Source organism: Hemibagrus wyckioides, linkage group LG11 (genome assembly GCF_019097595.1).
Source record: "Hemibagrus wyckioides isolate EC202008001 linkage group LG11, SWU_Hwy_1.0, whole genome shotgun sequence".
NCBI classification, from domain to species: domain Eukaryota; kingdom Metazoa; phylum Chordata; class Actinopteri; order Siluriformes; family Bagridae; genus Hemibagrus; species Hemibagrus wyckioides.
The window spans coordinates 31,963,352-31,981,633 of record NC_080720.1 but is presented as its reverse complement, the minus strand read 5'-3'; the positions used below and the strand labels follow the sequence as shown (position 1 = coordinate 31,981,633).

General features: G+C 43.3%; 2 protein-coding genes across 17 annotated transcripts in view; both read right to left on the bottom strand.

The window, feature by feature from the left end:
* Window positions 1-65: 65 nt before the first annotated feature.
* On the bottom strand, window positions 66-7,556 carry wdsub1 (WD repeat, sterile alpha motif and U-box domain containing 1). The gene is made up of 13 exons (XM_058402148.1): window positions 7,471-7,556; window positions 6,003-6,407; window positions 5,740-5,927; window positions 4,943-5,035; window positions 4,522-4,615; window positions 4,314-4,347; window positions 4,178-4,218; window positions 3,781-3,887; window positions 3,551-3,574; window positions 3,393-3,422; window positions 2,415-2,594; window positions 1,993-2,127; window positions 66-1,437 (listed from the first exon to the last, which is right to left on the bottom strand). Exons 2-13 carry the CDS (start codon window positions 6,398-6,400, stop codon window positions 1,286-1,288), a joined length of 1,476 nt encoding a protein of 491 aa, XP_058258131.1. The 5' UTR covers window positions 6,401-6,407; window positions 7,471-7,556; the 3' UTR covers window positions 66-1,285.
* An 807-nt stretch (window positions 7,557-8,363) lies between these two features.
* The window catches only part of baz2ba (bromodomain adjacent to zinc finger domain, 2Ba), a 90,106-nt gene continuing 80,187 nt past the window's right edge, over window positions 8,364-18,282 (bottom strand). For 11 of the 16 annotated variants that reach the window (XM_058403665.1, XM_058403653.1, XM_058403656.1 and 8 more), the window contains 14 exons: window positions 18,108-18,182; window positions 17,638-17,863; window positions 17,481-17,543; window positions 17,222-17,366; window positions 15,883-16,661; window positions 15,309-15,573; window positions 15,003-15,158; window positions 14,642-14,802; window positions 14,076-14,377; window positions 12,933-13,068; window positions 12,668-12,814; window positions 11,350-11,645; window positions 10,552-10,695; window positions 8,364-10,229 (listed from right to left, as the gene is read on the bottom strand). In XM_058403665.1, the coding sequence (XP_058259648.1) occupies window positions 10,073-10,229; window positions 10,552-10,695; window positions 11,350-11,645; window positions 12,668-12,814; window positions 12,933-13,068; window positions 14,076-14,377; window positions 14,642-14,802; window positions 15,003-15,158; window positions 15,309-15,573; window positions 15,883-16,661; window positions 17,222-17,366; window positions 17,481-17,543; window positions 17,638-17,863; window positions 18,108-18,182 (3,052 nt within the window). In that variant the 3' untranslated portion in view covers window positions 8,364-10,072. The remainder of the gene's footprint in view (window positions 10,230-10,551; window positions 10,696-11,349; window positions 11,646-12,667; window positions 12,815-12,932; window positions 13,069-14,075; window positions 14,378-14,641; window positions 14,803-15,002; window positions 15,159-15,308; window positions 15,574-15,882; window positions 16,662-17,221; window positions 17,367-17,480; window positions 17,544-17,637; window positions 17,864-18,107; window positions 18,183-18,282) is intronic. The other 5 variants (XM_058403661.1, XM_058403669.1, XM_058403666.1 and 2 more) reach the window with 1 other exon arrangement.

The window sequence follows — 18,282 nt, the reverse complement described above, 5'->3', positions numbered from 1 at the left end:
TAAAGGAGGAAATGATCCATTTTTTAAAACGCTGGTTTGCGAAAAATATCATAAAACAAATCATAAAACCATGTAAATGAGTTTAATTTTATTAAGACTGCGATATCTTAACCCTTCGTTAAACCTGCGGAGTGTCACATTGATAATACAGGGATGTAATCTGCTTTACACAGCTGTAATCCAATCCGGGATTAATGCTGTAGCTTTACGAGCATTGTGATTGGTTGCTCTGCCCTAGCGTTTAACACACAACAATAACGCTGTAGCTGTTAATATCTTCGCACAATGCCGTCACAAAAACCAGATTAGAGCGTAAAATCATACAGCTAAACACTGTTGTGTGGAATAAACATGCATACAGAGGTGAAGACAGAAGTTATTTGTGCAGAGTTTTAAAAAAAAAAAGATAACTAAGACTTGATAAATTAATTCATCATTGTGTTAGTTTACCAAAAAAGTACACAAACAAACAAAAAATAATAATAATAATAAAAGCCATGGGGTGGGTAAAAATAACAGATTTTCCAAAGCATCAATGCCCAAAATATCTAAACTGAAGCATTAGATTTTTCTTTAGCTGTTGAATTTCACTGGAATAATGAGCATATTATGAGCACATATTAACCCCAGTGATATTTATTTATCACTTCATTTTCACTGACTACCTAACTCCATATTTCCTAGACAGTGGGAGAAATAAATCATTTCCTGTTCACTACACAGGGTCTAACAGACAGTACTTCTTGTAGTATTAAGCGAGTGTGCTGTTTCCTCAGTAGCGCACCGTTTGAGATAAGCTGCATGAAGCACGTCATCTCTCTATTAAGACAGTTTGCGTAGATAAAGTCATTAAATTAAGACTATTTAGGTTTAAATTAATAGATTGAGTTACATTTTTTGCAGCCTTTGTCTTTCAAATGTTTAAAATCAAAACTGATTTAAGCTCGATGACAAATTGATTAACAAATTGATTGATAACTGATGTATAAATCTATAATGGAAGCTTTCTACAGACTCCACCCAGTCAGTCTAATGCACATCATTGACGTGATACCCGTGTGTAGTTTCACATTTTAAGCAGGTGTCTAGACGAGGAGGAATGACGTGCTAACCTTGAGACAGTGCGGTCGAGTGCAAGGCTTTCGATGGACACGGCCAGTGCGTGGTTTTGATTTAAGCGCCCAGCATACCTGATTCAGGGCTGTTACAGCATTAATTACAGGACGTCCCCCTCAGACCAGGGGTTTCGGTGCTGTTCTGTTTGGCATGGTGCGTTTGACCAGCCTCACTGGCTGCTGCTCCAGCGGCAGATGGTCATTTTGAGCGTGCGGTTGGGGGTGAGCAGTGTGGTCTGCAGGGGCAGGTTGGTCATGGGGCTGGAGCGGTTCTTAGTCTTGATCCAGCTCTCGATGGCCTCCCGCTCGTATGAGTAGCCATCTGCAACACACACACACACACACACACACACTGAGCTTTTTGAATGTCATCTATTAAATCCTAATACATTTATAAACAATATAAGCATTATATTATATTATATTATATTATATTATATTATATTATTTATATATATATATATATATATATATATATATATTATTACCATTACACAGCCACAAAACAAATGATTAAAAATAATGGAATATTTTTATTAGAAGGCATTTTGCCAGGCATGTTAAGTTTTATGATGAAAAAGTGCTGTTTGTTCATTTTTACAAAATCTTCATGACTTATTTTGACCTGATCTGGGATGTTAAACACAGGTTGTAAAATATTTTACTGCATTGGAGCAAAAACAAAGAATTCTTACCAACTAAATAAAATGGTGTGATTTAAGAAATCCCTAAAGAGTAGAAAGTATGTGTGATTATGTTCTCTCTATGTAAATTCCTCTGTATTCATTAGAGACAGGACAAAAACTGTTAAAAACATGATGACATGCTAGATTGCAATTGTATATTAAAAATAATAAGAATCAGACTGGGCTCTGACCTGCAGCGATCACCGGGTCCTTCATGACCTCGTGCGTGATGGGGCAGAGGAACTCGTCAGGAATGCCGTCAGATACCGGTGCCACCTTCAGCTCCTCGATCTTCCGCAGAATTTTATTGCGCAAGCCCAGTGACTCTGAGAAAAAAGAAGAAGAAAAATCACAGGGTAAAAGCACATACGCTCAGGATGTACAGTCCTGCGTCTCATAACATACTTGTGTGTGTGGGAATTTTTGTAAAATAAGTTGGATTTGAGAGGTTATGATGCTCCAAAGTTCAAATACTACATAGTCGAGTACACAGTGTAGACTTTATAGTATTTAGTGCACCATTTGAGATGGAAAGGGAACAAATTTACACCACTTATATCTGGATATAAGGAGTATGGGTGTGTGTGTGTGTGTGTTTGTGAGTGTGTGTCACCTATACGGAGCTCTGAGCTGAGGCTCTCCTTGCTGAGCGAGAGCAGTTCGGCTCCGTCGATATTATTGGCTTTAAACGTGTCGATGAGGCTCTCCAGCCCCTCCTCCCGTAACCATGCCGACACGTCGTCCTCGGACCAATCGCTCACCGTCAGCCTGGAATGACCCGGCCACTTCCTGCCTGCCAGACACAGCAACAGGAAGTGATGGATTTGAGCCCTACAGGGAGTGTAATCTGTGTAATTTAGTGCTTCAGAGACCGAGAGAAGAGGAATCGGTTATGACTGTCTCGGATAAACAACATCGCTGTCAGGACGATTTAATACACGTCCTGTGAAACTGTATTAATGTGAAAGGTCACATGAAGCCTCTCTGATGATGCTTTAATGAAATATCCACTCTGTATCCAGCGCTGCCTCTGGATCTGTAAACAAGATGATGTGTCTACTCACCTGTCAATCAACACACCGTGTCTCTGTGTTTTTAACTATTTTCTGCTTTTTCATTATTTATGTTCTGAGCTATTTTTAGCTTGTTTACATTTCTTCTGTTTATTCATTTTTATTTTTCATTACTTTTTTTTAGTCTTATGTTTTTATATGATCGATTAGTGTAATTATATCTTGTCGTCTTTGTATTTATTTCATTTTAGTTTTCTTTTTTTTCCCCCTGATTGACACACACATAGCACTCATGCTAAAATTATAAGATGCAATGAAACATAAATAACTGTTCCTAATAAATCTCACCACGGAGATCGATTAAATAAATCCGTCCAGACGACTGATTAAAACATGGAGAACAGAAATGAGGAGGAGATTTCTCCGTCACACAGTCTGCATTACTCTGGGGGCTTTGAGGATAATTACCGAACACATGGCCCAAACGCTGCCTCTGACCATCAGGTGACCAGAACTCAATCACTACTCACAGTGTGCAGTGCGTGAGTAAATAAACACGGCGTGGATCAGCCTCTTACCTGCTTCATGTGAGCCGCATGGGACGTCATCTAGAGCACAAAAAAACACAGGATTATGAAAAGCCTTGACGAATGAGAGAAACTAAAATACTTCTAGGGGATGGATAAATGGACCATGTTATATTCATAATTATGAGTGTACACACAAATACACACACCTGGAAGAGATTTGCCATCAGCACCTGTTGAAAAAACAAACAAGAATCGGAAAAACACAAAGGTTATTGACATTTGCACAGAATCCTCTCCATAAAATAAACATATGAACAATTTTTTTTTTTTATTTAGATTTCACTGGATGCACACATCAGGCACAAGGCATTATGGGATATCTACAGGATTGAATTAACTTAATGAGAAAGGATAAATAAATAAAGTGTTGCCCCACCCCAAGAGCTGCAGCCGTCCTCCACCCTCCATACGTTCACCGTTTTATCCATGGAGCCGGTGGCTATAAGGGGGGCGGTTGGGGAGAATGCACATGCTGTCACATACCTGAAGCACAGAGATATTACAAGGGGTCAGAGAGAAAGAGAAGAGAGAGATAGAAAGAGCTAAACAGAAGAAGTAATAGCAAGATGTAGAGAGAAGACAAAACTTCTGGATAAAAACAGAGATGGAAAGAGCAACAAAGGGAAAGAGAGACAAAGTGAGAGAGGGAGAGAGACAACGAGAGAGAGACAGACGGACAGAGTGGGAGAGAGACAGACAGACAGTGGGAGAGAGAAAGACAGAGAGACAGAGGCACAATGAGAGAGAGAAAAAGAGAGAGAGAGAGAGATTACCTTTCATGCTGGTTCAAGGTATAGAGTAAGACTCCACCATTCTGCAATAATAGACAAAAATGATTTAAGAGAATATATATAATATATAAAGAAATACATAAAGATATATTTCAGGTTTTTAAAACTATTCACTCACTGCTTCATAAACTGCAACAGTCTTATCCATAGACCTGTGAGAGAGGAAAGAGGGAACAAACACTGTAAAAAGTGTTCCTCAAGCAGTTACGGTGAGTACAGAGCACCATCTAGTGGCAGGACGGAGCGGTGCCAAGAATCCTCACACCGTCCACACGATTAAACAGGAAGTGTAAAGCTGGAGAGGAGAATAAGCTCAGAGTACTCACCCAGAGACTAAAAGCTGTCCGTCTGCAGAGTAGGCACAACACAGGACAGCAGAGGACTGACCCGACAGTGTGTGTAGCAGCTGCATTTTACAACCTGTAAAACACACACACACTCATGAGAAGATAGCATCAGAGCTTAAAGTGTCTGAAATCTGGAAGTTAGATATTTATTATAAGTTATGAACATTAATAACATGTATTTGGGATCAGTATCATGATGGTGTACGTTTAGGTAGCAGTTTTTTAAGCACTGACGTAACCGCTCATTTTTATTTGCTCGGAAAACACGTCATGCACTTTAAGTGCCGATAACAAGCAAACGTAGCAAAACAAACAGACGTCCATGTGAAAGAGGGGAGATATGTCTCCTTATAGAGAACAGCCTTGTCAAGACATCGAGCAGGAGCAGGTGACCTTTTACCTGTAGAAAAGTTCCGAGAAAGCAGCCAGATCTTCAGCAAGCTGTCCTGACCACAGGAGGCCAAACGGAACTGGACCACATGGCCTGACTTATCTGAGAGAGGGAGGGAGGGAGAGAGAGAGAGAGAGAGAGAGAGAGAGAGAGAGAGACAGGGAGCGAGAGAGAGAGAGAGAGAGAGAGAGAGAGAGAGAGACAGGGAGCGAGAGAGAGAGAGAGAGAGAGAGAGAGAGACAGGGAGCGAGAGAGAGAGAGAGAGAGAGAGAGTGAGCGAGAGAGACGAAGACAGAGACAGGGGGAGAGAGAGTGAGCGAGAGAGACGAAGACAGAGACAGGGGGAGAGAGAGTGAGCGAGAGAGACGAAGACAGAGACAGGGGGAGAGAGAGTGAGCGAGAGAGACGAAGACAGAGACAGGGGGAGAGAGAGTGAGCGAGAGAGAGAGAGTGAGCGAGAGAGACGAAGACAGAGACAGGGGGAGAGAGAGAGAGTGAGCGAGAGAGAGAGAGAGAGATTGGACAAATGGACTCAAATGAACACTAATGTGTTAATATGCTACTCGTTAAGCACAACCTTTATCATGCTCCACTTTTTAACCTTGATAAAGAGGCAGATACTGACCTCATGAACTGACCTTTGGCAATACAGGCTACTAAAGTAAAGGGCGTAAGGGAAACCTGCAAACTTTTATAAACATCAAACTTTCTGTTGTTTGTTGAAATTGGTGTCCACTATAATCACACCTACTCTAGACTACAGGCACACTGGACAGTGATTAGATTAAACACTGCTATCCCCATACCTGTCAGTATCTGCGATGCAAACTGGCAGCAGGTGACCCCGAGGTCATGAGCGTACTTCTCCGCATGGAGCTGGTTCATGCCCAGGTCCCAGATACGGAGATCTCCATACGTGGATCCTGTAGCAAACAGCTGACCACAGGGGCTAAAGGAACACGCTACCATTGTGGTGTCAGGAACGGAGCCAGTCCTAAACAACAGAACAGAAATCAGGAGAGAGCGCAGGAACACGGCCACCGGACAAGCAGAGAATTCTAACACTGACCTGCGCAGAGTTCTGGACGGGAAGTCCCACAGAGCCACAGTGCCGTCTGAAGCTCCCGAAATCAAGCACGAGGAGTCGGGCGAGAAGGCACACACCCTGACCGGACTCCTGCCCGGGTGCTCGAGCACAGCCTCAATCTCTCCGCCGCCCATCGCCCAAACCACTGTAGTGGCATCGGTGGAGCAGGACGCCAGGTACTGACCACAAGGGCTGAAGCAGCAACAGTGGACACCATAGCCGTGGCCCGAGAGCGGCGAGAACGGGAGCTCTGAGAAGTCCCGGGTGGAGTAGACCCTCACGGTTTTATCGGTGGAGCAGGTGGCCAGGAGCGAGGCGGAGAAGGCGCAGCAGTTCACGTCATCACGGTGGTCTTGTACAGTGCAGATCAGAGACACCATTTTGACTCTGTGGAAAAAATACAGACTCAATAGGACAATATCATAGATCTTCTTCTTTCGGCCACAGTGAATCATCTCTCTCCACCTATCCCTATCTTCTGCATCCTCAACACTTGCACCCACTAGCTACATCTCCTCATTTATTACATCCATATACCTCCTCTTTGGCCTTCCTCTTTTCCTCCTGCCTGGCAGCTCCATCTCCAACATTCTCCTACCAATATACTCACTCTCCCTCCTCTGGACATGTCCAAACCATCTTAATCTGTCCTCCCTAACATGAGCTGTCCCTCTGATGTACTCGTTCCTAATCCTGTCCAACCTCCTCTCTCCCAAAGAGAACCTCAACATCTTCATCTCTGCTACCTCGACTCCTGTCTCTTCCTCAGCGACACTGCCTCTAAACCATACAGCATGGCCGGTCTCTCCACTGTCTTGTATCACCTTCCCCTTGACTCTCACCGATATTTTTCCATCACACTCCCGACACCTTTCTCCACCCATTCCAACCTGCCTGCAGGATATCTGGATATTTAATATCCATAACGTGATCAGGATCTTTAACACTGTTGTTTATAAAACTAGTTTCAGAAAAAAACAAAATATTTCGGAATATATTTTAAATTAAACCATAGACATTGCTATATTGAATGATAAATAATCTACAGAGCAGTATTTATGTTTATATTAAAGTCATTAAGAGATTTAGAGGAGATTTATACCTTATATCTTTAATAAAAACAGCTTTATATCAGCTTTCTCCACCATCTTCCTTCACTGACAGAAACCTGACCGTTTTTAACGGTTTATTTTTTGAAATTTTAATTTAGCCACTTTAGCTAACAGTCACCTCCCCTACCCCGACCGCTATCCTTATCTCTCTCTCTCTCTCTCTCTCTCTCTCTCTCTCTTTTTAAGTTTGCTTGTAAAACCTGTGATATTATTTAACACCACGAACCGCTAGAACCCTTAGAACCGTTCTAGAGCTTTATGAAACATGTCATTAAAACTTATTCGTGTTTTTTGGATAAAATATTTTTAGACCAAGCGAGAAAAGGAACGTTACTCACTTCAGCTGTCTCGAGACCCTTCTTCCGGGTTAGTGCATGCGTCACACGGGGCGTCACGTGACCTGTGTTTACAGTCCGGGTTTAACATGGCCGACTCAAGGTTTAATAAATAAATAAATAAAATTAAAACATATTTAAAGCATGGTTTAGTGTATCCCCCCCCCGGAAATTAGTAATTTTATTTATTATTAGCTTATAAGTAATTATTATTATTATTATTATTATTTATTTTTTTATATTTTTATATTGTTGTTGTTCTTGTTGTTATTATTATTATTGAGTTAATTAATTATATAATAATTAATATAACAATATTTGCATGAATTGTGTACAATTAAATAAATTAATAATAATAATAATAATAATAATAATAATAACAATAATAATAATAACAGATCGATCGATCGATCGATAGATAGATAGATAGATAGATAGATAGATAGATAGATAGATAGATAGATAGATAGATAGATCATTTTAATTTTCAACATCTTGGTGTTATTTGTTTTTTTGCTACATTTTAATGCTCATATTCTATTATCATGTTCATTAATCAACTTAACAGATTTTATTAGAGATAACCCTTATAAATAAAGCCCTCATTTTCTTTGATCATTATTAGTTTTATTATTTATTTGAATTGTGTGATGTTTATCCACTCTGTAGTACCCGGCTCCTTCACAGAAACAGTCAATGTGCTTCAGTCTTCTGTAAGGAGCCCCTTCCTTTATTTTACATTGAAGCAGGGAATTTCGTAACCAGTCTGAGGAAGTCTTCCAGATGGAGGAGTTTCTCATTTCTCGGTATAAGGGCAATAAAGCATGGAGCTGAGGAGTAGCTACATTTATTGTTCATGTCTCTGCACACAAAAAACACACCAGGAAGCAGCAAGATGACTTTAAAAACATCCTTTTAATAGGTCCGTGCCACACACACTCACACTCGCACACACTCACACACACATAACATCCACACACACACGCGCGCGCGCACACACATACACACTAGTGAAAAATAATGCTCCTACAAAAAGAACGCTACCATTTTGTTTCCCACAATAGCTTTAAATAAAATAACTTCAAGTACTCTGACTCGGGTACAAAAAAACTGTGTTCTAGCTGCCTCCAGTGGCCAAGACTCAGGAGGAAGGAGGAGGAAGAGGAGGTGGAGGAGACTCAGACACGGGCTCACGTGTCCCAAACCGCACGCTATCCTGCTAAGTAGTACATTAAACCAAGTACGCTGCACGCAGTCGTGTTCTCTGAGAGCACCCTTTTGGCATAGTGCTGGAACCAATGATGTGAGTTCAGACAAAGCCACCATGAACCAGGAGGGGGGGTATGCGGTTTAGGACGTGGCCAGAGTGGTTACCGATAGCCCGCTGTGTGTGTGTGTGTGTGTGTGTGTGTGAGTGTGTGTGCATGTGTGTGTGTGTGTGTGTGTGTTGCTGAAGCCAACTCCCAACAGTTCTCACATGGGAATACACACACACTCGTGTTGTACAGTATATATGTCAGCGTGCGCAGGAAGCCAGGGAGTGTTTCGTGATATTTTTGTTTTTTTTCTTCTTCTTTAAAAAAAAAAAAATCATAAAAACAAACAAACAAACAAACAAAAAAAAATACTTCCCTACACCCTGTTCAGAAGGGCAGGCACTACCAAGATTAAGGAGACCACAGTGTTTGTAGAAGATATGTGTATACTGTACAACCAATAAATGTGTCAATAATAATAATAATAATAATAATAATAATAATAAGTCACTTTAAGACTAAAATTAAATGCTACAATCGGTCTAAGGCATGAACAATATCCAATGTTTGAAACCATATGTACACATCATTCCAAACAAGACTCGATATATATATATATATATATATATATATATATATAATCGGTATGAACAGACAGTATGTACACATTTTTTGTTTTGTTTTGTTTTTTGCGTGGGGGGTGGAAACCACTGCGTGTGTGTGTGTGTGTGTGAGGGGGAAACTCCGACGCCAGACAGCCCGAAGCGGTGTAAACAGGTTCCTTTCTTTTTCTTGGCTTCGTTTCATATTTGGAGAGAGAGAGCGGGAAAAAAACAACAAACAAATAAACAAATGAAAAAAAATACCACACATACAAATAAACATTCCATTCGATTTTTTTTTTTTTTTAAAGCAGTTTGAGCTGTTTCTTCTTTTTCATAGAAAATGAAGAATGGACCTTTTTTTTGTCATAAATAATCATTTAAAAAAAATTAAATACATTCACTATAATATTAACGATAAAAGGGAGAGGAAAAAAAATAAAAACAACAGAAGGAACAAAATGATGATATTTACAGGTAGTGGAAAATGTTTTTGTATTTTTTTTCTCCTAGATACAGCTCTGACGGTTGAAGATTTCAGTGCGATTAACTCTTTTCTACAAGGAAATGATATTGCACAAAGACACCCTCTGTCCTGTGTCTCTTTGGGGTGTTGTGTGTCTGTGTGTGTATGTGTGTGTCTATGTGGGACATGTTCAGGTTCGAGAACGGCGCTTTGCTTTGCTGGGAGGAAAATTCCGGCCGGTTCCGATCCGAGTTTCACGGGAAAAAGCGGCTCGGGGTGAATCAGTTAGTCTGCTTCAGGAGCTCGGTCCACCTCTTCTCAAAGAACTTCCTCATGTTGTGTCCCGCGCGGCCGATGTCCGAGTTGTCCTCGTTGAACTTCTCGCAGTTGTCAAACACCAAGTTGACGTCGATGATGAACGTCTCGAGGTTCTGGTACCTAAAAAAAAAAAAATCCACTTTAAACACTTTTCCAAGTGCAAATGATTTGTTTTGGTGAACAATTCATTTCAAGGAGTCAACTGATTCATTTAGTGATTTGTTCATCCAAATTGATTCACTTCATAATTCTGTCAAATTGATTCATTCGTAATTCAGTCAATTAATTTATGAAGATTCTGTGTTTTTCCTCAAACTGGAGTTTTTGTTTTTTATTGTTATGCTCCATCTACTGACTCTAATGAATCGATATACTCAAAGACTGATTCGTTTCAGAAGAACTGAACGGCATCACCAGGGTGGAGGATGTAACAGAGACTCACTGGCTGCTGACGAGCTTCTCGCGGATGGTGGAGAAGTCCATGGGCTTTTTGATGACTTTCCGGTACCCGGGCACTGATTTGAGGTTGACTGGTGTGAGGAAGGGCCAGGCGTCCTGATGCCGCTCCAGTTCAGCCAAGAGAATCCTACAGGAGAGGAACAGATATCAGGAAAACTTCTTTGTGGCCGAGATTTTAGTCACTGTGACGTACAGTGCACATATTTGGTCAGCATGTTTTAGCAGACATTTATCTAAAAGCATAATTTCGTTTGTAGGGAAGCAACAGCTCAGTGGACAAGGTATTGGGTCACTGATCAGAAGGTTGGGGTTCAAACCTCCAAGCTGCCAAGATATCAAACATTGGGGGCCTTGAGCAAGGTCCTTAACCCCACCTGCTCCAGGGGTGCTGTACTATGGCTTGACCCTGCGCTCTGACCCCCGCTTGATCATATAAGCTAGAATATGTGAAAAGATGGGGTCAGTGGTGGTTCAGGTGGTTAAGGCTCTGGGTTGCTGATCGGAGGATCAGGGTTCAAGCCCCAGCACCACCAAGCTCCACTCTGCCCTTGTGCTCTGACCTCAGCTGGTATATGTGAAGAAAAGAGTTCCACTGTGCTGTAATGTATGTGTGGAGATAAAGGCTTTGTGCCCTCAGTTCTTTAGTTTACAGCTTTTCGTAAAGCATCAGAAAAACTGGATCTCAGAGTCTTTTTCTAGTCTCAAATATTTTCTCTTGAAACTAGATCAGAGGCAATGCATGAATACTTGACGTAATATAAAAATAATTTCACATAGATACCTGCAGAGGCCCAGGTCGCGGTTGTTGTCCCTGGCCGTTTTGGCCCGCTTCACGCAGGCCGGACTCTCGGGTTTGGCGGCTGGAGGAGCGGGCGAGCTCTTTTTCGCTTGGCTGGACGCCGTGGCTATTTTCTTTGGGCTGCTGTTGCTGGTGCTGCCGCCTCCGCCTGCCTCCTCATCCTCGCACGCCTCCTGCTGCTTCTTGTTCTTCTTGGCCGTCTCCGCCGCTTTCTTGCCCCCTCCGCCGGACTGCATGCGACTCTGAGGTTTCTTGTTCTTGGGGGACTGGTTGCTGGCCTGAGGAATTCGCATTGCGTTCAATCTGCACGTGATCTCACTCGAGTCCACTCAACACTTATATTGCTGCACTTCATTTCTTACATGCTTAGTGTGCGTTTTGGAAACTTTCACAAATGCCAAAGTATCTCTCACACACACACACACACACACACACACATATATATATATATATATATATATATATATATATATATATATATATATATATATATATATATATATATATTTCTATGCAAATGCAACACACCAGATTATTTCCAATACCAAATTCAGCAAGGCAGACAGTGAAGGAAATTAACTTCCCCGTTCCAGTCCAGTATGGCCTGCCTCACTTCCTTTCATAAAGTTCCAGCTTATTATTTAGTTAAAGCACATGATTCAGGAGCTGCTATAAATTATTCAGCAACTGCAGTTATATTCATCTGAAAGCAGATGCAGTTACAGGAGAGAGACTGCAACCCCCGGGAGGTTCAACTGTTTCAAACACTTTGGAATTTGCCCTTTTTTGTTTAGGCTTACTGTAGCATTAGTACAAAAAAAAAGAAAACACACACACACACACACATTTCATGGCAAGTGTTTTGTTTTGCGGCAGCCTGGTGTATCGATCAAGTCGTATAAAGGTTTGGAATCGACTATACACGGATATAAAAAGCCATGATTAAAACATATCGACCTAACCGTGATCATAAATTCATTAAAAATCAATAATTATTGAAAATAAAAAAATCACTCTTTTAATATATTTTTAAACCGGTGTGTATCTGAGACCGAGAGATGCTTAGAACTCGGATACTATGAATAATCCTTCTTCATGGCATCATCACTTCATCACAGAATTCTGTTCACGTATCGAAGAGAAGACGCAAAATAACGTTTTGAGTTTTGACACTGTGTGTAATTTTCTCGGGTCACGTCCAGTTACTGATCAGCTTTCAAAAATTCTTGACCATCCCTGAATGAGCCACAAGAGAGAGAGAGAGAGTGTGTGTGTGTGTGTCTGAGGTAGAGGCGGTTACCTTGGAGATGCAGGCAGGGCAGTACCAGTCTCCCTCAGGGATGGCGTTGATCTTGGGCTTGTGGCAGTAGGTGTGACAGCCCTTATCACAGCCATCGCACAGCAGCAGTAAGTCCTCATTATCCCCCTTACGGCAGATCTGGCAGTACTACACACACACACACACACACACACACCTTAGTACATGCCTAAAATACCGTTTCATCATTGTGTACAGCTTGGCATCCAAACCGAGCCTGAGATTTCACACACACACACACACTCACCACTTTCATGATGGATCTCTCCCAGGCGATGGACTTCTGCAGCTGCTGCAGGCACATGGCCAGCTGTGACGAGTTCCTCACCTCGCTCAGAGCCTTCCTCCACACCTTCATCCCGGGAGCGATCTCCTCCTCACCCCTGAGAGACACAGCAACAAAGAGACCAGTTACACACACCCACACACACCCACACACATTTACACATACATCTACAGCTTAAGGCCAGAGCTATACTTGATGTTAACTACACCTGCGCAGGTACGAGACAGACGGACAGCGGAATTACTTGACAGAAATGACTCGGGCGCTGTCTGAATAATCGGAAAACTGTTTTGTGTGTGTAATTAATTTATAATAAAATTTTAAGTATAATAAATAATTAATAATGTCCATACAAACAAAAACAAAAAAATATTTTTAATTATTTTTAAAATAATTAAAAATATTTATTTATCATCAGTCGGTACAAACAAATCAGTCAAACTATAGACTTTTTATTATTACACCAAACGTTTAGAGCTTGAAATTAAGATTAACATTAAGTATGTTCTCATGATGATCGTCCAAATCTGTATACTCTTCTTATTATTAGACATGATGAAATCATATTAAATGGTTTTTGACCACGATCCATGTCGCGCCGCATCATACGTCATCATGCTGAATATTTTACAAGTCGCGTGTCGAGTATAGCGCAGGCCTTAAAGACAAAACACGTCATCACAGTCATCCACAGACAGAAAAAGGAGACTAAACAGGGATCGTTATAATCCGGCACACACACATCCTGTGGAATGGCATTGACAGTCTGCGTGATGAAAACTTCCCGTGAAATCTCAGAGCGAAAATGAAGCCCCCGTAGTTAAAATGCGCCATGCTCTCACGAAACGACAGCGAAGAGAAATCCTGTCCACAGAATGGCCAAAAAAATCGAACGCATGCAGCCAAGAACAGAAAGGAACTCAAATGCAGGTGTTAAAATCTGAACCCAAAAACCATGGAACCCCTTTTGGAAAAAACCGGGCCCCGGGTGAACACACACACGCCACAAGCACAGCCGCCCCAGCCAGAAGAGAGGGGAGGAGGAGGAGGAGGAGCAAGAGGAAGAGATAAGAGAGATGAAGGCTGGCTGCGTGGATGACCTACCCTTCCCCTCCAGCGCTAGTGGATGGCGCGGGGGCGGGCACAGTGACCGTCCCCACATTATCCAGCCTGATCTGGATGGTTGTCCCTAAGGGGCTCCGCAGGTACCTTCTCTCGATGTGGCGCTCCAGCTCGGCCAGGCGCATCACGGCGATGTCCAGCGGGTTGCTGGGCTGCCGTCTCAGGCCTTTCTCCGAGCTCCGCTCCTCCTGTGACTCCGCCCCCGGGCAGGCCTTGGGAAGGGGCTTGTGCTCGTAATACAGCAGGTCCTCCCTCTCTGACTGGGGCTCCGGGTGCATCCAGCCCTGTAGTATGACAACGAAAATCCAGATTCAGATACCGAAATCCCAAAAATGCCAGCTGACTAAATAACCAAGGGGAAGAAATTTGCATATTCGTGTATATTAATCAGTGTAGAAATCTTGAGAATTTCTGAAACATGCTTGAAAGAGTGCTCGAGGGTACATTTAGAGCATTTAGACCTTTTAAAGAACTACTTCTTTAAATTAAAATCAATCACACCCCCCCACACACACACACACTTGTCTGTTTATTTTATTTTTTTTTACCTTGACCTGCAGGCTGGCTGAAGTGACCCTGCGTTCAAGCTCCTCCACCTGCTGTAGCAAGGCGATGTCAGTCTCCATCGCCTGCTCCTCCACACACCACTCCTGTAGCGTCTCCACGGATACCTGGCCCTCGTCCAGCTCCGAAACTTCCATTACAGCTACTACACACACACACACACACACACACAGAGCGGGAGATGGCCCATGAGTTTCACAACCTCCCCACTGAAACGATAGTGACCGCTTAAACCTGCCAGTGTGTTTACTTTAAGTCTCACTTAAGGTCAGTTTATTAGCCTCAGTTGTTAATCTATGGGTCAAAATGGACGTTTTGTTGAAGTGTGTATTATTAGAGACTCACCCTCCTTGTTCTTGTTGAAGGTCTGTGGGATGAGCTCCATGGATTTCTGGACCTGTTTGTGCAGCGCTCGCTCTCTGATGCCTCTGCTGTGGAGCGTCTTCATCAGGGCCTGCAGTTCCTCCATGTCCATCATCTTCCACCAACCCATCAGCATGTCTGCAACACACACACACACACACATCATAATGAGGGGCATGTATAACTTAGATTATTAGGCTTTATGGACATATGAGTAGTGTGTGTGTGTGTGTGTGTGCGCGTGTATGTGTGTGTGTATGTGTGTGCGTGTGTGTGTGCGTGTCTCACCTTCTGGAATGGGCTGTGGCTGTGGCTGGTCATGGTTTCGTGGCAGATCTATAGCAGGTGATGGTGCAGAAGGCGGTTTGTCCCCAGGGGGCGCAGGAGAGCCACTTTTGCTGGTGGAGACGCTAGGGGCCAGCAGGGGGCTGGCGCTGCCTTCAGTGAGCGGGCAAAGGGGCATAGGGCTGCTGCACATGGGCAGGTTAGGGCTGATCATGCCACCTGACCATCCACACATGGGCAAAGGCAGCAGAGCACCACCGGGTTTTACCTACAGGCACAGGGAGACGTTTACATAAACCACTGTACGTTTATATCGCATTACAGTAAACCTCGGCAGAATGTATCCCAGAATGCAAGAGACTCAACTAGGTTAGTCAGGGATGAGCTACAAGACAACGGTGCTTTGAGCATGAAAGCTGAAGCTGATCTGTTTGAACAGAGTCTACAGATGAGGAAGACTCAAGGACTAAAGCACCGCTGCACGATAAATCCTACTGCAAAACTATCAGCTGGTAGGTGAACAGCAGTGTGGATAATATATAATATATGTGGATAATGTCTATGAGGGCTGCTTTACCTGCAGAGGCGAGACGGTGAGGTTTCCCAGGCCGTCGTGAGCAGCGTTTAGAGGGCTGCTGGAGGCAGACGGAGGTTGGAGGTGCTGGTGAGGGGAGCAGGACGGAGCAGGAGGGCTCCTGGGCTGGACATTGTTAGGCTGAGCCGAGGAGCGCAGCGGCGTGGTGGGTTGGACGAGGGAAGAGTCGTCACAGGGAGAACGGGGCAGGAGGCTGAACCAATGGCCGCTGCGCTCCGTTAAAACGCGCAGGAGCTGATCGTTAGCCAGGAGGTGCTGATGATGCTGCAGGGACAGAGGAACACCGAATTGTGGAGGAGGAGCACCAAACTGAGCCACGAGAGGTACGGAGTCCGCAGGAGTGCTGCACAGTACAGTAGGTTTGGAGGTAGAATGAGTTGGAGATGATGCTGATGCGGTCGCCGTGGTGACAGACGCCATGCTGCTGTCAGGAGTATGGCAAAGGGACGTGAGGTCACTGGGTGGGTTTGGGGCCTCCTTGAGAGGACAGGAGGCGGGGTCTAACAGCTGGGCGTCCTTCTCCTGGAGCTTGTCTGGTGGCGAGCAGGGCTTCTCGTCTTCCTGTTTCACTTCCTTCTCGGCACGCTGTTCTTCCTCCTGCTTCACCTGAGCCTGCGTCTGGACCTCCGGCTGCTGCTGCTCCTCCTCCGCCTGTGTCTCCTCTTCCTCCTCCTCCTCCTCCTCTTCCTGTGGCTCCTCCTTGATCCTCACCGGCTCGAAGTTGCGTAGGCGCTCTCGCTCCTTCTCGAGCTCCTCGGGACCTGTGGAGAGACGCGTGTGTCCACTTCAGCTGACCTTCATTCACACACACTATAGTTACATCTCTATACTTTTATCACTTTTAATGGTTTTTACTCAGTCAGTAAATATATATATATATATATATATATATATATATATATATATATATATATATATATATATATATATATATATATATATAGTTAAATGCAAAAGTCTGCACACCCCCTTATTTTACAGCTGGACAGCATACCTGAGTGTTAATTCCACTCTGCTGTTGTCTTTATTAGCATCCTCAATAACATGCTTTAGCTAATTCAACTTTTCCTCGTTAAGGAGTCTAACGACTTTTGACTGTCGAGTCGTTTAGCTAAAGTGGCATTTAAGGCATTAAAACCCTCGAGCAAGTCTGCCGTAATGTCAAGTTAAGAGTTAAATGAGAATCAGGAAAACAGCTAAATGAAAACAAACAAAAAAAAACTTCCTGAAAGTGTTTGGTGGGAAGTGGAATAGAAACCTGCAAAGGCCAAATAAGTAGTGTGCTCTATTATGTATTGTGTGTGTGTGTGTGTGTGTGTACCTTCTCCACTCTCCACTCCCTCGATAAAGACTCCTCCGCACTGTGGAAGAATCCAATAGCGGCGACGATATCGGTCCTGTCCGTAGCTCATGGAGCGCAAGGCGTGAGACGATTCGAACAGCTTCCGTCTGATCAGATTCTGCTGCTGCACTCACACAAACACACAAGACGAAGAGAGTGTGATTGTGTGTGTGTGTGTGTGTGTGTGAGAGCTGGAGTGTGTGCAGGTTTAATACAGAGTGCATGTGCGTTTCTTTACCTTTGATATTTTATCAATCTGTTTCTCCAGCTCTTCTACGCTCGTGGCTTGATCTCCTTCATCCTTTGAGTCACACACACGAACAAAATATCCGAAAATGTTCACAGGAAGTCCAGAAATATTGGAAATGTTTTGCGATGAACATGTCAACTCTTACCTCGTCACACGTCTCCACCTTCCTCGCCTTCTTCACCTCTTCTTCATCGTCCTCGTCGTCGTCGTCTACAGCCTCATCGCTGTCGTCGTCTTCGTCCTCGTCGTCGTCGCTGTCCCCCGCCTTCCTCTTGCGCTTGTGTCCGGTGCTCGGCGTGCCGGTGGCCTGAGGCTCGTCTCCCCCAGCGGCCTCTCGCTTCCCCGTGCGCTTCGCGTGAATGTTCTTCAACCTGTACATCATTGGAATTAACAATTAAATCATGAGTACAGATCATCAGATTTTATAGGAAATCAACGAAGATTTGCTTAATTAATGCTGGAACTGAACATTTACACAGAAAAAAAACGTAAAAATATTTACATCATATTAATCTGTACAGTTTTCATTAGAAGATAATAATAATATATATATATATATTGTTACATATTTATAATATAAATATTCAGCTTGCGCGAAAGGCTGAAGACACTCACTTTTTGAGCTTTCCCTCCACGATACACTCGTCTTTCCTCAGCACGTTCATTTGGTCCAGGCTCTTATCAATCTCACTACGTGTGTGTGTGTAAGAGAGGGGGGGGGTGAGAGAGAGAGAGAGAGAGAGAGGGAGGGAGGGAGAGAGAAAGAGTGAGAGAGTGAGAGAGAGAGAGA

What these genes read in the sequence shown, in the direction of transcription:
- wdsub1 (XM_058402148.1), bottom strand. Translation starts at nt 6,400, where the DNA reads ATGGTGTCTCTGATCTGCACTGTACAAGACCACCGTGATGACGTGAAC. An exon ending in ACCTTGAACCAGCATGAAAG is followed by an intron (nt 3,888 to 4,177) that starts GTAATCTCTCTC and finishes TCTGTGCTTCAG; the next exon opens with GTATGTGACAGCATGTGCAT. An exon ending in GGACGGCTGCAGCTCTTGGG is followed by an intron (nt 3,575 to 3,780) that starts GTGGGGCAACAC and finishes TTTTTTCAACAG; the next exon opens with GTGCTGATGGCAAATCTCTT.